The sequence below is a fragment of the Ischnura elegans genome, chromosome X, assembly GCF_921293095.1.
Source record: "Ischnura elegans chromosome X, ioIscEleg1.1, whole genome shotgun sequence".
Taxonomy (NCBI): domain Eukaryota; kingdom Metazoa; phylum Arthropoda; class Insecta; order Odonata; family Coenagrionidae; genus Ischnura; species Ischnura elegans.
This window is the reverse complement of record NC_060259.1, coordinates 71,384,376-71,397,169: the sequence shown is the minus strand read 5'-3', so window position 1 is coordinate 71,397,169 and position 12,794 is coordinate 71,384,376. Positions and strand designations below refer to the sequence as shown.

At 37.1% G+C, this 12,794-nt stretch overlaps 1 protein-coding gene across 2 annotated transcripts in view; it reads right to left on the bottom strand.

Annotated features, from left to right (window-relative positions):
* LOC124171050 (kielin/chordin-like protein) overlaps positions 1-12,324 on the bottom strand; it is a 41,250-nt gene extending 28,926 nt beyond the window's left edge. Inside the window, exon 1 of one of the 2 annotated variants that reach the window (XM_046550197.1) lies at positions 12,208-12,324. In XM_046550197.1, coding sequence (XP_046406153.1) covers positions 12,208-12,280 — 73 coding nt within the window. In that variant the 5' untranslated portion in view covers positions 12,281-12,324. The remainder of the gene's footprint in view (positions 1-12,207) is intronic. The other variant, XM_046550198.1, reaches the window with a different exon arrangement.
* Positions 12,325-12,794: the final 470 nt, after the last annotated feature.

Here is a 12,794-nt window from a genome sequence, read left to right as displayed (position 1 = left end):
CGAAAGACAAGGAGTTCAATTTCCATTCAATATTTTTTGTAAAAGCCACAAATATATATTTAGCAAACTAACTGAATGAAAAATAATATAGCCCCGGGCTTTATCTCTAAGACAAAGCCAATACAAAGAAGAGCTTAAGTACCTGAGCCCTGCTTCCGGGTGAAAGGCCGGACCTGTTGCGTTGTACCCCTTGCAATCAATTTTAGTAATACATGTTACAGATGTTTCGATGCTAGAGTCAAATTTATCTTTCATATATTTGACATTTACTAACTCCGCATATAAATCGTCTAAATCATCCATGGAATATCTATGGAATGGATATGGAAAGGATATCTATGGAATATTGGATGCACATTGTTATCCATTAGTGATGCAGAAAGTAATTCTGACCGTTGGAATTGTTTTTATTATTTATTTTTGCGAAATTTTACTTACGATAAATTATATAAATTAGAAACGAGAGGGGAATAGTCCCATAAAAGTAGGATAGAGCTTCTATCAGGCAAAAATCAACGGATGGCAATAATGCTGTCGAGATAACTCATTATTGTTATACTAAAATTATGCAGAAACCTCCGTTTTTATGGTGTGAATATTAGTATCATATTTATCATGTTATTGTTATTGGTTTAATAAAATTGAGTCATAAATTTGTATTAAGCTAGTAGGTACACCGTCAGCACTTTAAGGAAACACAAACTCAACATTTCATCACAATTTGCACTTACGGTGCAATACAGGACTGTTCGAAGACCTGTCACGAAATGGTTATCTTCATAATGTCTACCTCAAACATGACTCACTTCGGTCCTTTAATTCATCACGACGCTAAAGGTAATCGTTTAGCACACTCTCATCCATTTCTCACCTAAAGATAGAAAAACCCCATGCATCATAATCGATATACAATCCTAACAGTTCGAATAGACGATGTTCACCGTAGAAACGATTATTTGAGTTATCCGCACTTCAAGCTGGATCTCTCTGCTTCTAAATAAGCAGTTGCTTGGCGAGATACTCTATATTTATAGAAAATGAAGCCAAGTAAAAGGGTCTCTTAATTATATATGTACTATTCTAGGCTAAATATTCAGAGCGAATATACAGAAGAGTAATTAACTGTACATGAGATAAAGGCAGAGCAATATCAGTGATGTCATAACTGTCTACACGCTACTCAATATAAATAAATATTTGAGACTAAAACACAGAAAGCCTCATGACATAGGTCCATTCCAAACTAATAAGCGTTTTTTTAATAAAAGGTGTTGCTTTGGTGGCGTGTTGTCAACGGTTTGCAATAATTATTTACTTCCTCAAGAGATACAAGAAAGCCAACATAAGTAATGACTAAATGATAACAATTTTAGAAGAAAAGTGGCAAGAAACGGTTCAAGAAATGAAATTTTTTTTTTACTTTTTTCCACAAAATCATGGGCCCGGACAGTTGAAGAAATAGCTAACAAAACTGAGGTAAAACTTCTGGGCGAAAATTTACGAGGTGTATTCATTTCATGGGTAAAGCTGTCAATTGCCAAAGAATTTGGTCGCTCTCATAATAAAATTCCTGATAAAGGCTACGATCATCAATAAGATCAATCATGAGAGGATATCTCCAGAAAAATGGAGAGTAGCAATGTAATTATTCAGCATATATAATTTTCATCACATCCTAACGAAGACACCTTTGGAGCCACAGGTCCCGGATCTGCTGATGCATAGTCAGCACTTCATGAAGTTTTCTTTGCTTAAGTTCAAAAACCAAGTACTCATCATTGTAAATTGCTGAGGCAATAGGGATAATTTCATCATAATGTTACCTAATTACATAGTCATGATGCCTGGCCATGGTTGGGGCACGTATGTGTTGAAATATGTCGTGACGGCTCAATAAGGTGAAAGAAACAGAAAATATTACTTGTTTTTTTATTCCCAGAATGAGTACTCGTAAATAAAACACGAAGTCAAACTCTCGAGAACCTCTTGAAGTTAGAAAGCCACAATAAGCGTAGAGTAATGCTTATTGCCCATTGCTTTTCACTCAACTATAAATGATTTAATCAACGAACCTTTGGGAATTATTTAGCAACGATGCACGAAGATAATAAAGCCTGTACATTACGCTTATGTACGTACGCCAAAGGAAGGGATTTAATAATTTTTTGACTATACCAAGATTAAACGCTACATAATGTTTCACCGCGAATGTCTGCTTTTGATATAACTCATAGATGAGTGGGCGTGAGTGCATGCGAAGCTACCGTTTACGCACCTATGATGTTACACATACTTTCGTCAACCGACAAATTAAACAAAATTTATCAAAATATTGATTCAACTAAACTTATCAATGCACTCATGATAATGCATCTTCTGACCAGACAAGTCAGATTAACTGCAGCTTCTATCGATACATTCCTTTTGATCTCAAAGACTTCATTGATAATTAAATACAACGAGCATTCAAATAAATTATACACCATAAAAATATCATTTGATTTGACCGGGATTTTAAACGCGTACAGCACTTGCCGCCCTGGGGTGATAACAGTTATGTCATCAAGCTACCTTCCGGGTCAAAGCCTAGATCTGAAAGAAAATCTCGGTTAGCTTACACCTCATTGTAGAAGGAATTACTTCAGTTAATTTAGACTTTTATTACTGCAAATATCCGCGTGGACGTCTCTCGGAAATCATTCGTCACTCACAAATGACACACCAAGGGTTGCGGTTAAAAGGTGACCATTTCCCTGCCAAAGAATTGGGTTACAAAAAACTCACAAAATATTCTAGGAAGATGCCATTATTTTGCTCCATTTGCTACTTTGAAAAAATTCTCTATTTACTGATTGATTTTTTTCGCTCAAATAATGCATTTTTATTTGTTAATTACATCGAAACCTGAAGCTTGTACGTGGTCAAAGGGCTCCGTATTAGCAATGAAAGACACTTGGAAGTAACGAATTACCTTTCATTGCTAATATTGTTAATTACATATTTGATTTTGTGATACAAGGAAGGTTAGGTTTTTATTTCCGGTCTACTTTCACGTATCATTTTCTTCGTGAATATAGAGGAAAGATAGAGGACTTTCTCGCAGATTTCGAAAATAGGATTCAGGAAATGCGAAGATTCATCGCCTTTTACACGGTAAGCACAATGTTCATTATAAGTTCTGGGAGTGTCTAGGTGTTTGTAAGTGGTGATGTTTCCGAAGTTTTCCCCCGCTTCAAATATTTTCCGGCTAAAATCTTAATAAGCGAAATATGAAGTTGACACCTTTGGCTCCCGTATTTAAATCGAGCTCAAAGTCAACTAGAGAGATAGATATTTCAGAACCGACGTCTTGCATTCCCAAGCAATTAATTTCGTGGGGAAAACCTCGACATTTTCTATTTTGCGACGAAATATTTTTTATATGCTTAATAAACGCATGCAATGTATTGCGATATCATAGATAGTTAAGAGTCATCTACGGAAACCAATGTGTGGTATTCAAGGCATAATTTATCAGGGTATACCCTGAAACATATTAGAGAAAATATTTCTATAGAGACATTTTCTCTATTTCGTAACTTTCTCTGTTTAAACTTTCAAGAAATGATGAGAAATTACAATTCGGAAAATAACCCAGAAGTATTTCGTTAACGATACCGCTGATGTGCTGGCGAAGGAAGTGTGATTCGAGTTTATTTGATTTTGAAACAACAGGTTATTCTGTGGTTACTAACAGTGTGCCCATAGAATCATCGTGGTGAATAGATTCAACAGTTTAATGCAAGATGCTGAGAAGCATGCTGATTGCAATGAAAGAGTTTAACCGTCAAATATCATTTTTTTAGCCTAAGGGTGAACTAGTTATGAACATTATGTGCTCGGAGAAAATGTTTCAAACGTATTGAGTTTTTTATTTCGAATAATACATTTATACTTGTTAAATATATATTTTATTTATGGCATACTCACTGTTAAGCTTTTACTCCACTAGTTACAAGTAATCCCATTGTTAAAGACAATTACGTTTACAACTTGAACTCTACAACTTTCTCCTTGGTGAGAGGTAGGGTTTTCAAAAGAGGAGAAATAGGCCGTTTCAAGCTTTCGATAACGGTTTTTTTATTATGGCCTGGTGTCAAAATCTCATTCCAAACAGCATACATATTTCCTACTTATCTTAGGCTCGATTCTGATATTACCGAAAGAACACGTGTGCCTTCAAAAAGGCCAGAATCGGCGCCCGATGAAGTTTTATAGCAGGCATTTTTTTCCTCCATTGCCCCTGTAGCCGAGTTGGATTAAGACTTCCATATTTTCCTCGCTCTTGAGACCCGAGAAAAATAAAGGAAGCGAACCCTGATTGAGCAACAATTGGCCCGCGGGCTTGCATTCTGGAAGGCCTCCAATTCTGAGCCAAAGAAAGAAATATAACTCCCCACCTCAGACGAACCGAACTCCAGCGTTTGCAGGACTCGCCGGCCAGCAGCTTATCATGAGAATGACTCCCATAATTCCCTCGGGGTGATATTTTTCCGCATGGGTAGCGCAGAGCATCGTGTCATTTCCTGAGAGCAGCGATGGTGCTGCTCATTTCGGATTCCTTTCATCCGATTTATGCGAGGCTCAATCAACAACACAGCCGGGCGGCTCCATTCGGTGCGAGCCCGGCCCTTTACATGGCGCAATTGACATTGGATTGGGAGTGGAGTTGATCGGCTCCGAAGCGTTGTTAATAATAAAATGAGTTTGATTTCCGCAACGAGGATGAGATTTTCTTTTTCGGTTTCTGTGTGTTCGATTGAGATATACGTATCAAAGTTCTTAAGTCCGCGGGAAAAGAGATAATTATCCCAGCGATTCCAAAAATTTTGCGATAATTATCTCATGTGATAAAATTGGATTATTTGTATAACAACAACGAATAAGTGACTTATTTCAGGAAAAATTCCCTTAAACAGTCCTTTATCGTTTCCTTACCCTTTCTACGTCCAATATTTGTTATCTGGATTTGGCAAGTTTCATTTTCGAGTCGTTAGAACACATGGGGAATGACAGATTCGCAAGTTCTCAATGGCTCTCTTAACAATTTTCAACTATTCTGCAATATTTCATATGACTTTTCCTTCTCCCATATCCCACGGCAAGGGACATAATAAGTCCGTCAGTTCAAAACAACACGCAGTAAATATTAATCATATTGAGAAAAAGTCACTGATTTTATCATAAAACCTTTGCCTTATTTCAGATATAATTTTTCATATCACTGAAAATCGTCTTATTTTTGTCGATCTTCAATATTTCGTTTCCGTTTCCGTGCTAATTTATAAATTATTAATTTTTATCGCTCCTCCAATCTCTATTACGAATCCTTCCGTTCAATTGCCTCGTAAATTACTCTCCTCTTCAGAAAAGAATAAGATTGTAAACCAGGATCCTTGACTCTTTCCAGGTATGCTTACCTTTACGAAATAGAAAAATAATTTTTTTCTCCCCTAAGCTGCATGATGAGCTCGCTCAAGCTAATCCACTCTTCGTCTCAAGAAATCCTTGGATATGCCTATTTAATAGGTAAATAGATGATATAGCAAATGAAAATACTGAAAAAATTCAATGCTTGCAATGTTGTAATAAGAGTATTGATTTTTATTCTCAGTGGAAAATTCAAAAGATGTATCGCGATATTTCGTACAAGTGATAATAGTTTCCGACAGAGTGGAGAAAGAAACCACGCGTTGCCATTTTGAAAAACGCACTTAGCATGTATACGATTGGATTATGATAAATTGATGTCTTATATTATTCATTTATTCACTTAGTTTTTGCCCTAAAATTCAGCTTCAAAACGTTCGAAAAACGAATCTGTCACAAAATTAAAGATTATTTCCTCCAAAGAAGAGATGCATATCCAATTATATCTCAAACATTTGGCATGATGGAATAGTCAACCTACGTCGACTTTGAAGACACTTCCAAAACGGTAGATACGCTTACAAATTTTCGTTCTTCGAACATAAATTTTACTCCACTTTATATCGATGATAAAAACAGGACTAAATAATAATTTAAAGAAGTTTTTTAAGGGTGAACTTATGTGTCACCCAGATGGCAACGAAAGTGTTTGGTGAACGACTTGCATATCTATTGCTTGGCAGGTTTTCACCATGCAATCCAACATAGCATAAAGGTTGCCAGGAATAAATGCTATTTCTGCCTCAACCAATGCGTCGTAATTTCCTTTGAGTGCCCTTGGGATGGAAATATGCCGGCTCATCCTCAAATTATTTTCTCTCAAGGGTAAAATTCGCGAGACAACCAACAAAAGAGAAGGGAGACGCTAGCTTACCCACACTGAGGCGTACGAGTTGCATGTGAAAACTGTTGACTAAAGTCTGAAGATGATCATTTTATCATCGATATTTTTATTCTAAGAATACTATTAATTAGGAAATTTGCGCTGGTAGAATATAAGAATACTATTAATTAGGAAATTTGCGCAGGTAGAATACGGGGAGGAGTGCTTAAGGATTTATAGGGAAACTTCAAGGTGAGAAGAAACAAGGCATAATGACTAAAAAATGATGTAAGCATGAGGAAAGTTACTTGTTTGTTGTCCCTTAAATTTATTTGTATTAGCTTGGAGAGCATTTTAAGGAACTAAGTATCAATGAAAAATAGCTTACTTACGAAGGGGGCCTATAATTGCACACGATTTATACTGAAAGGAAAATATCTCTTTTCTTGCCAACAGTAAAGGAAAATTGCTGGAAAAAATAAAAATTTTTCTTGGCTTTATTTTATTCTAACAACCAAAGTAGTTGGCCAAATGACTAATATTTTAATGAAGTACCCTCTACGTTAATTTTGCATTTTTCCCAAGAATACAGAATGAAAAATGATATGCCCTCTGGGTTCGAACCCTAGGTAAAAATGCCATAATTTATGATATATTTTCTTACATGCAGGAAACCATAAGCCTCCCCTAAAAATTTTCTCCCTCTTGCTCGATTAGGAATGCTCAAGAGTTTATGCCAATGTATCATAAATTCAGGTTTGTAGCATTAATCATAGTGAATAAATAAATAGTAATAATAATGATAAAGAATATGGAGTATAGAACGGGTTTTCATAGCGCCTATTGTCATCTCTGCTACCGGTGTCACCCCTAAAACACAAGAAATATATTTTCACAATACTCAATCTTAATCCAAATAAATACATCAAACTGCAAAATGCAGTAATAATCTCAACTTGCTACATCACGAGAAAATTACTCAACACAACAATAAGGAGTTATTTTGGTGAGAACCAGTACTCTTTACAAAAAACTTATGGAAAACGGAAGAAAATTTAATGCAAATGATAATAATAATAATAATGATATCAACAATTTTTCATGCAAAACGAGCACCTATTATTCCATTTCCGCGGCATCAAATACGCGTCATGCACGAGGATAGGAGGATCACACGGTCATGTTCATGCCATTTTCGTTTTAAATGTTATCGCTAGGAAAGACACACGAAAGCGATTTAATCAACAAGCTCCAGCTGAGCAATTTGTTTTGATTCTTTAATATTTCCCTGCCGGTTGCGGCGCGCCGTGTTGAGCTCACCTTCGCACTCGTTGCCGTTTATCTCATGTGCATGGTGTGCAAGTTATGTTACGGCAACACGAATGGAAATACCTGTGACGAGAAACAATTATTTCATTCAAAAATCCTCATCTTTCCCGCTATCTTCAGAGGAATACATTGGAATACTGTTTAATTGTAATAGTGTATATGCACTTTACATCCACTGTTAATAAAAAGATACCTTGCGCCGATTTTTTATAGATATTATTACCATAAAAACAAAGGTGCATGACTTGCACGAGGGCACGGAGTACATTAGTATATACGGTTATTACAATGCTTAATTCCAAATATTTTAGGTAACGGAACGTAAACCAACACATTTAATCCACACGATTTTGAAATATTAGCCATCCCTAAAACTTCCCATTTCTTAAAACTTGTAATAAAAGTCACTTAGAGAGAAATTATATATTTTTTCAAACATGAAAATACCGATGAAATTTTTTGTCACGACCTTTTTTTCTCTGGTAGGAGCCCAAACGCCCTTTAGGCCAATATTAAGCACTGACAATGAGTAATTATGCAAGAGCTCACCACGGACCTAATTCCAATTTTGGCCTCCAACCAGCCGACGAAATTTGCCTTGCGGAGTGGAACTTTTAAAAGCCTTCATACGCAAGGGTGGAATGAGGTACAGTCATTGAAATCCCCTGTCGTCGCTCTCAGCTGAAGGGGAATCACAATGCGGTCAGGGTTGAAATGCGATTTTGCGCCCGTACTTAAAATACGGGCACGAATCAAATTAGCCCGTAGAGCATCCACAATGCCGATACCTCACTTAAATTTACATAATATATAACAGTGGTTGTAATTGGGAGATGATGTTTGAACAAGAACGCATTCTAAATCGAATTACCGCTGAGGGTTACGTTTGGGGTAATTTTGAGTTTCACTGGCAAAGATATTATTTTAGTCATAATAAAATCCCATAAATTGATTCATTGGTATAAGTAATATCTTTATATATTTATCATTTTATGCCGGAAAATTTGTATTGCTCAAGAGTAGATACATGAAGTCAATTCCATGCGGTGACAAAAATGCCATGCATCTTTGATTTGTGCATTAAAAAGTAAAATATTAATATTAAAACATTGATTGAAATCGATTTGGTCTAATTACTGCTTCAATTGACGAAAATTAGCTTGAAATTGTTTAAATTACGGGAAGGTTTCGTCTGCTAATAAGGCAAATACACGAGTTCCGATCGCTAAAATGAGTGTGCATTTAACCCCAATTTGCCAAAATTCCGAGGCCAATCGTATAATTTGTATACAACTACAGTCCAGCCGGCGAGAGTTGTCCGATGGCACTTTAAAAGGAGAGGCGGAGAACCTTGCGCCAACATGGTTTGCAACCAATCGCTGTCCCCCAAATGCACCTCACACCCTCGCCTAGTCACACAACGTTGTCACATGCATATGGAGCACTGAAACAAGCCTGAACCACCAAAAACAAGCCCTTTCTGCGAATCGCCAAAACAAAGGATTCCTCCTTTGGATCCTTCACGCTCGTTGTCCCTTCTGGCTGCTTTCTTCACGGAACCCTTTTGTTTACATGTGACGTGGGCGTTTCCCTCTCTTACCTGGCAACCTTGCCCCCTACCCCTTCTAGCCGTCAACGGACAACTCTCGGCGGCCGGACTGTAATTTCATGCGTACTTTTGTAATTTGCATGACACTTTAACTAATCCCATTATCGCCACTCAAAAATTTATGTACGCAAAGCAACAGGAGCGATCAATCGAAGAAGTTATGTGAACTTTCAAGCCGAAAACTTTATATTACTGCGCAATCGCTTCGAATGAATATTTTTAAGGCAGTTGTTCTTTTCTGTCGCTATTCCATCATTTGTATAGGTGCATGCTTAATGCATAAAATATCACAAAGGTGAATCAGTAAATGGAGTAACTATTTTTAAAAATCTTTCAAAACGGAGAGAGAAATATCCTTATATATTGACTTATTTTACATAGATATTCACGCAGTTATATTTTCAATCTGTCTCTCTCTCTCTATCTCAAACGCTGGACCGATATCATCCAACCAAAAATCAACGATTCCATCAAACTCTCAACGATTCCTGCACCTCCAGAAAAGCTTGACAATAAATTGAGAGACGTAATCACTCTTTAGGCAAAAAAACTGTAAAAGGAACATCAAACATGATTATAACGGAGAGAACACTTTTGACTTCCACCATTTATTTAAAAAATGACCGGTTAAGGCTATTGGGGCCAGGGGCGCAGCTTGGAATTAAGGCTAGGGGGGGTTTTAGGCGCAACATTAATACTGGGGATCCTGAAGGTATGGCATACCTTCCAGGGTAAGCGGGAGGTGCGAGGGCCCTCCGCCAGAAAAAAAATTAAGATAAATGGTTCAAAATGGTGAGTTTTGAGGCCTTCTGAGGGATATTTAATTAATCCTTACACTATTCTATAAGTAATATTAATCCAATGAAATAAAATGGGCTAAACTTAAAAATTGTCTTAGCTCTGGGGGGAGGTTTTATCCCCCAAAACGATTTGGTATTAAACTGATTGGGGCAACATTGATCATGACTCATATGAACCCAACGATGACCTAACAGCTTAAACCGGTCGTTTTTGAAATGTGCTGCTCAAGAGACAAAGTTTCTCTTCATTTAAATCCTGGAACCCATTTAGCCACAAACAAGATTATAGTTTCCAATAAAGTTACCCAGCATAAGTTACTATCTAGTGGTTGTACAAACTTCGTCTCCTTAATATGTCACTAACCTCAAATTCTAAGTCTGTATATATAAGTATATATTATTGCCCCTCTGAATAGAATGAATTTTCCTCTAACCATTAAGGTGGTGATACGAAAACCACATCCGCTCAGTTCACAATGATACCCTTGAGAAATCATGCCGAGACGCAAATGGACTGTGCTTTGTTACCGACCGGGATGCGTATTGCGTCTTTAAGCGTCCCGTTCTCAGATTATGACTACGGGAAGCATGCTCAATTGCTCAAGAGTACATGTAGTCATTTCCATACGGTAACACAAATGCGAAAGTATTGTCGAGTATCTGTAATATATAGTTTTACCTCCTCACAAGAAACATACATATTAGCTTAATTGGAACATCAAACAATACGAGCATATATGCGTGTACGTACCTCAAATAGTGAGAAATATCAGTCCCTGTGCTGCCTTACATATGTGTGTCCCCCAAAATAAGCTTATATATTAACACGATCGGATTATAAAACTACAGTAGCATACGGAAATTTGATGTGGCCGTAGCAATGAATTATCTTTCCTCTCCCGACGAAGATTTACGGGAACATTAAATTTGAATTCATATAAGAGATTCCTGGTTTCAGAACAATGATTGATTTGAGGCAGGCACGATTGACAGGGAATTGGCCAACTATTTAAGGATGAAAAAATGTAATTTAATTGGCTAGCGATGAGAAGTGAAGATTTTTTTAAATCTAACGTCGAAAATATTTTCCATCAGTATTCTCCGGTGTCGAAGAGAGAAAAGTATTGAGAGAGCACTATTCTGAAGATAATTATTTTTCCTGCCTCTCATTTCAGAAATTCCATGAGTATCGACAGTATAGCATCAAATAATGTCAATCGTTATAATAATCATTCCACATCAGCCATCGATGAGTAATAACTTTCAACTTAAGTACTTGATAATAAGTACTTGATGTTGAAGAGATGAAATATCATCCGATATTTTTCATCATTCCTTTACAAACTTGTAAAAACTATCATGCTCTGCCAAGCGTTAAAAGTATCATGTCATATCAATCGGCGATAATTTATAACTTTGAAACATTCATGTATAATCTTTATCTTAGTCCCCCAAGGTGAGAAGGTGGATTATTCTCGATGGTTTACCATCAATTCATTACAAACTCACAAAAATTATCGTGCTGCGCCAATGTCTTGAAATCATCATGTCGAGTCAATCGGCGATAATTAACAAATGGTAAAAATGTATGCGTACATCGCCAGATTATTCAACTTCTTCAGGTGGAATAATCTCAGAGGTTTTCCAACAATACTTTATGAACTCGTATTCATTATAATGCCAAGCAACTCTTTACAATGATCATGACATGTTAGTCAATAATAAGTCCTTTTCAATTATTTATGTATTTATGTTTTTTTTCAATTATTTATGCTATTTCACTTTTGTAGCAAGTATTACATGGTAGGGAGATGGAATAGTTTACGGTGTTGTTCCATTATTCCTTTATGAACCCACACGATTTTACATGCCATTTAAAACAGTATCATGCCGCACCCACCCGTAATGAGAAGTTAATTTCGAATATTAATTCATATATTTATGGAAGTTACACCAAGACTTAGGTTAGGGAGGTGGAGTGTTATTTCATAGGTTTTCCATCATTCCTCTGCGAACTCACAACATTTATAATGTTATGTCAATAATTAAAGTTACCATGCCATACAAATCAGTGTTAAAATAAACATCTCTTAATATTTACGAATGTATTTGAGTACTCCACTGCGTGGAGATGGAATTCAAGCGGGAGGTTTTCTATCATTCCTTTACCAACTCACCACTGCCTTCGGAGGCGGCACTGGCTAGCAGCGACGCGATGAGCGCGGAGACCAGAAACGGAGATGGCTTCATTTCGATGCTCTGTCCAACAATCAACTGAGTAGCGCCTCGCGTTGGGTACGCACGAAATCAATTCTGGGAAGGTGACTCGTTCACCTTGAGTCGAGAGAATACCCCCTCGCCCCCCCCCCTCTTCACACAACCGCCTCCTGAATAAAATAGTGATGGGGGCCCGCGTTCATACAAATCCATCGCTCACGGACGGCTCGACGCATGTCGCGTTTCTTTTTTTTTACCCATCCCCTCCTCCACTATCGCACTCCTAAATTATTACGGCACGTGGTTGATACCCGAAAACATTTAGACCAAGGTTCTACCCTTGACAAAGACCGATTTAAAACTAAACAGCCGATTGTGATGTGAGCGTACTCTACCCTATTCACTCGATCGAAGAGGATAAAATATGAGTATTTGCGTCTTCTGGTGTCATATGTAAGAGTTCCAAAGTCCTTCGGACGTTACACACACCCCATAAATTTCGTTATCCCATACTCCCATGTAATCTCTCGGCTCTCCCAATAAAATT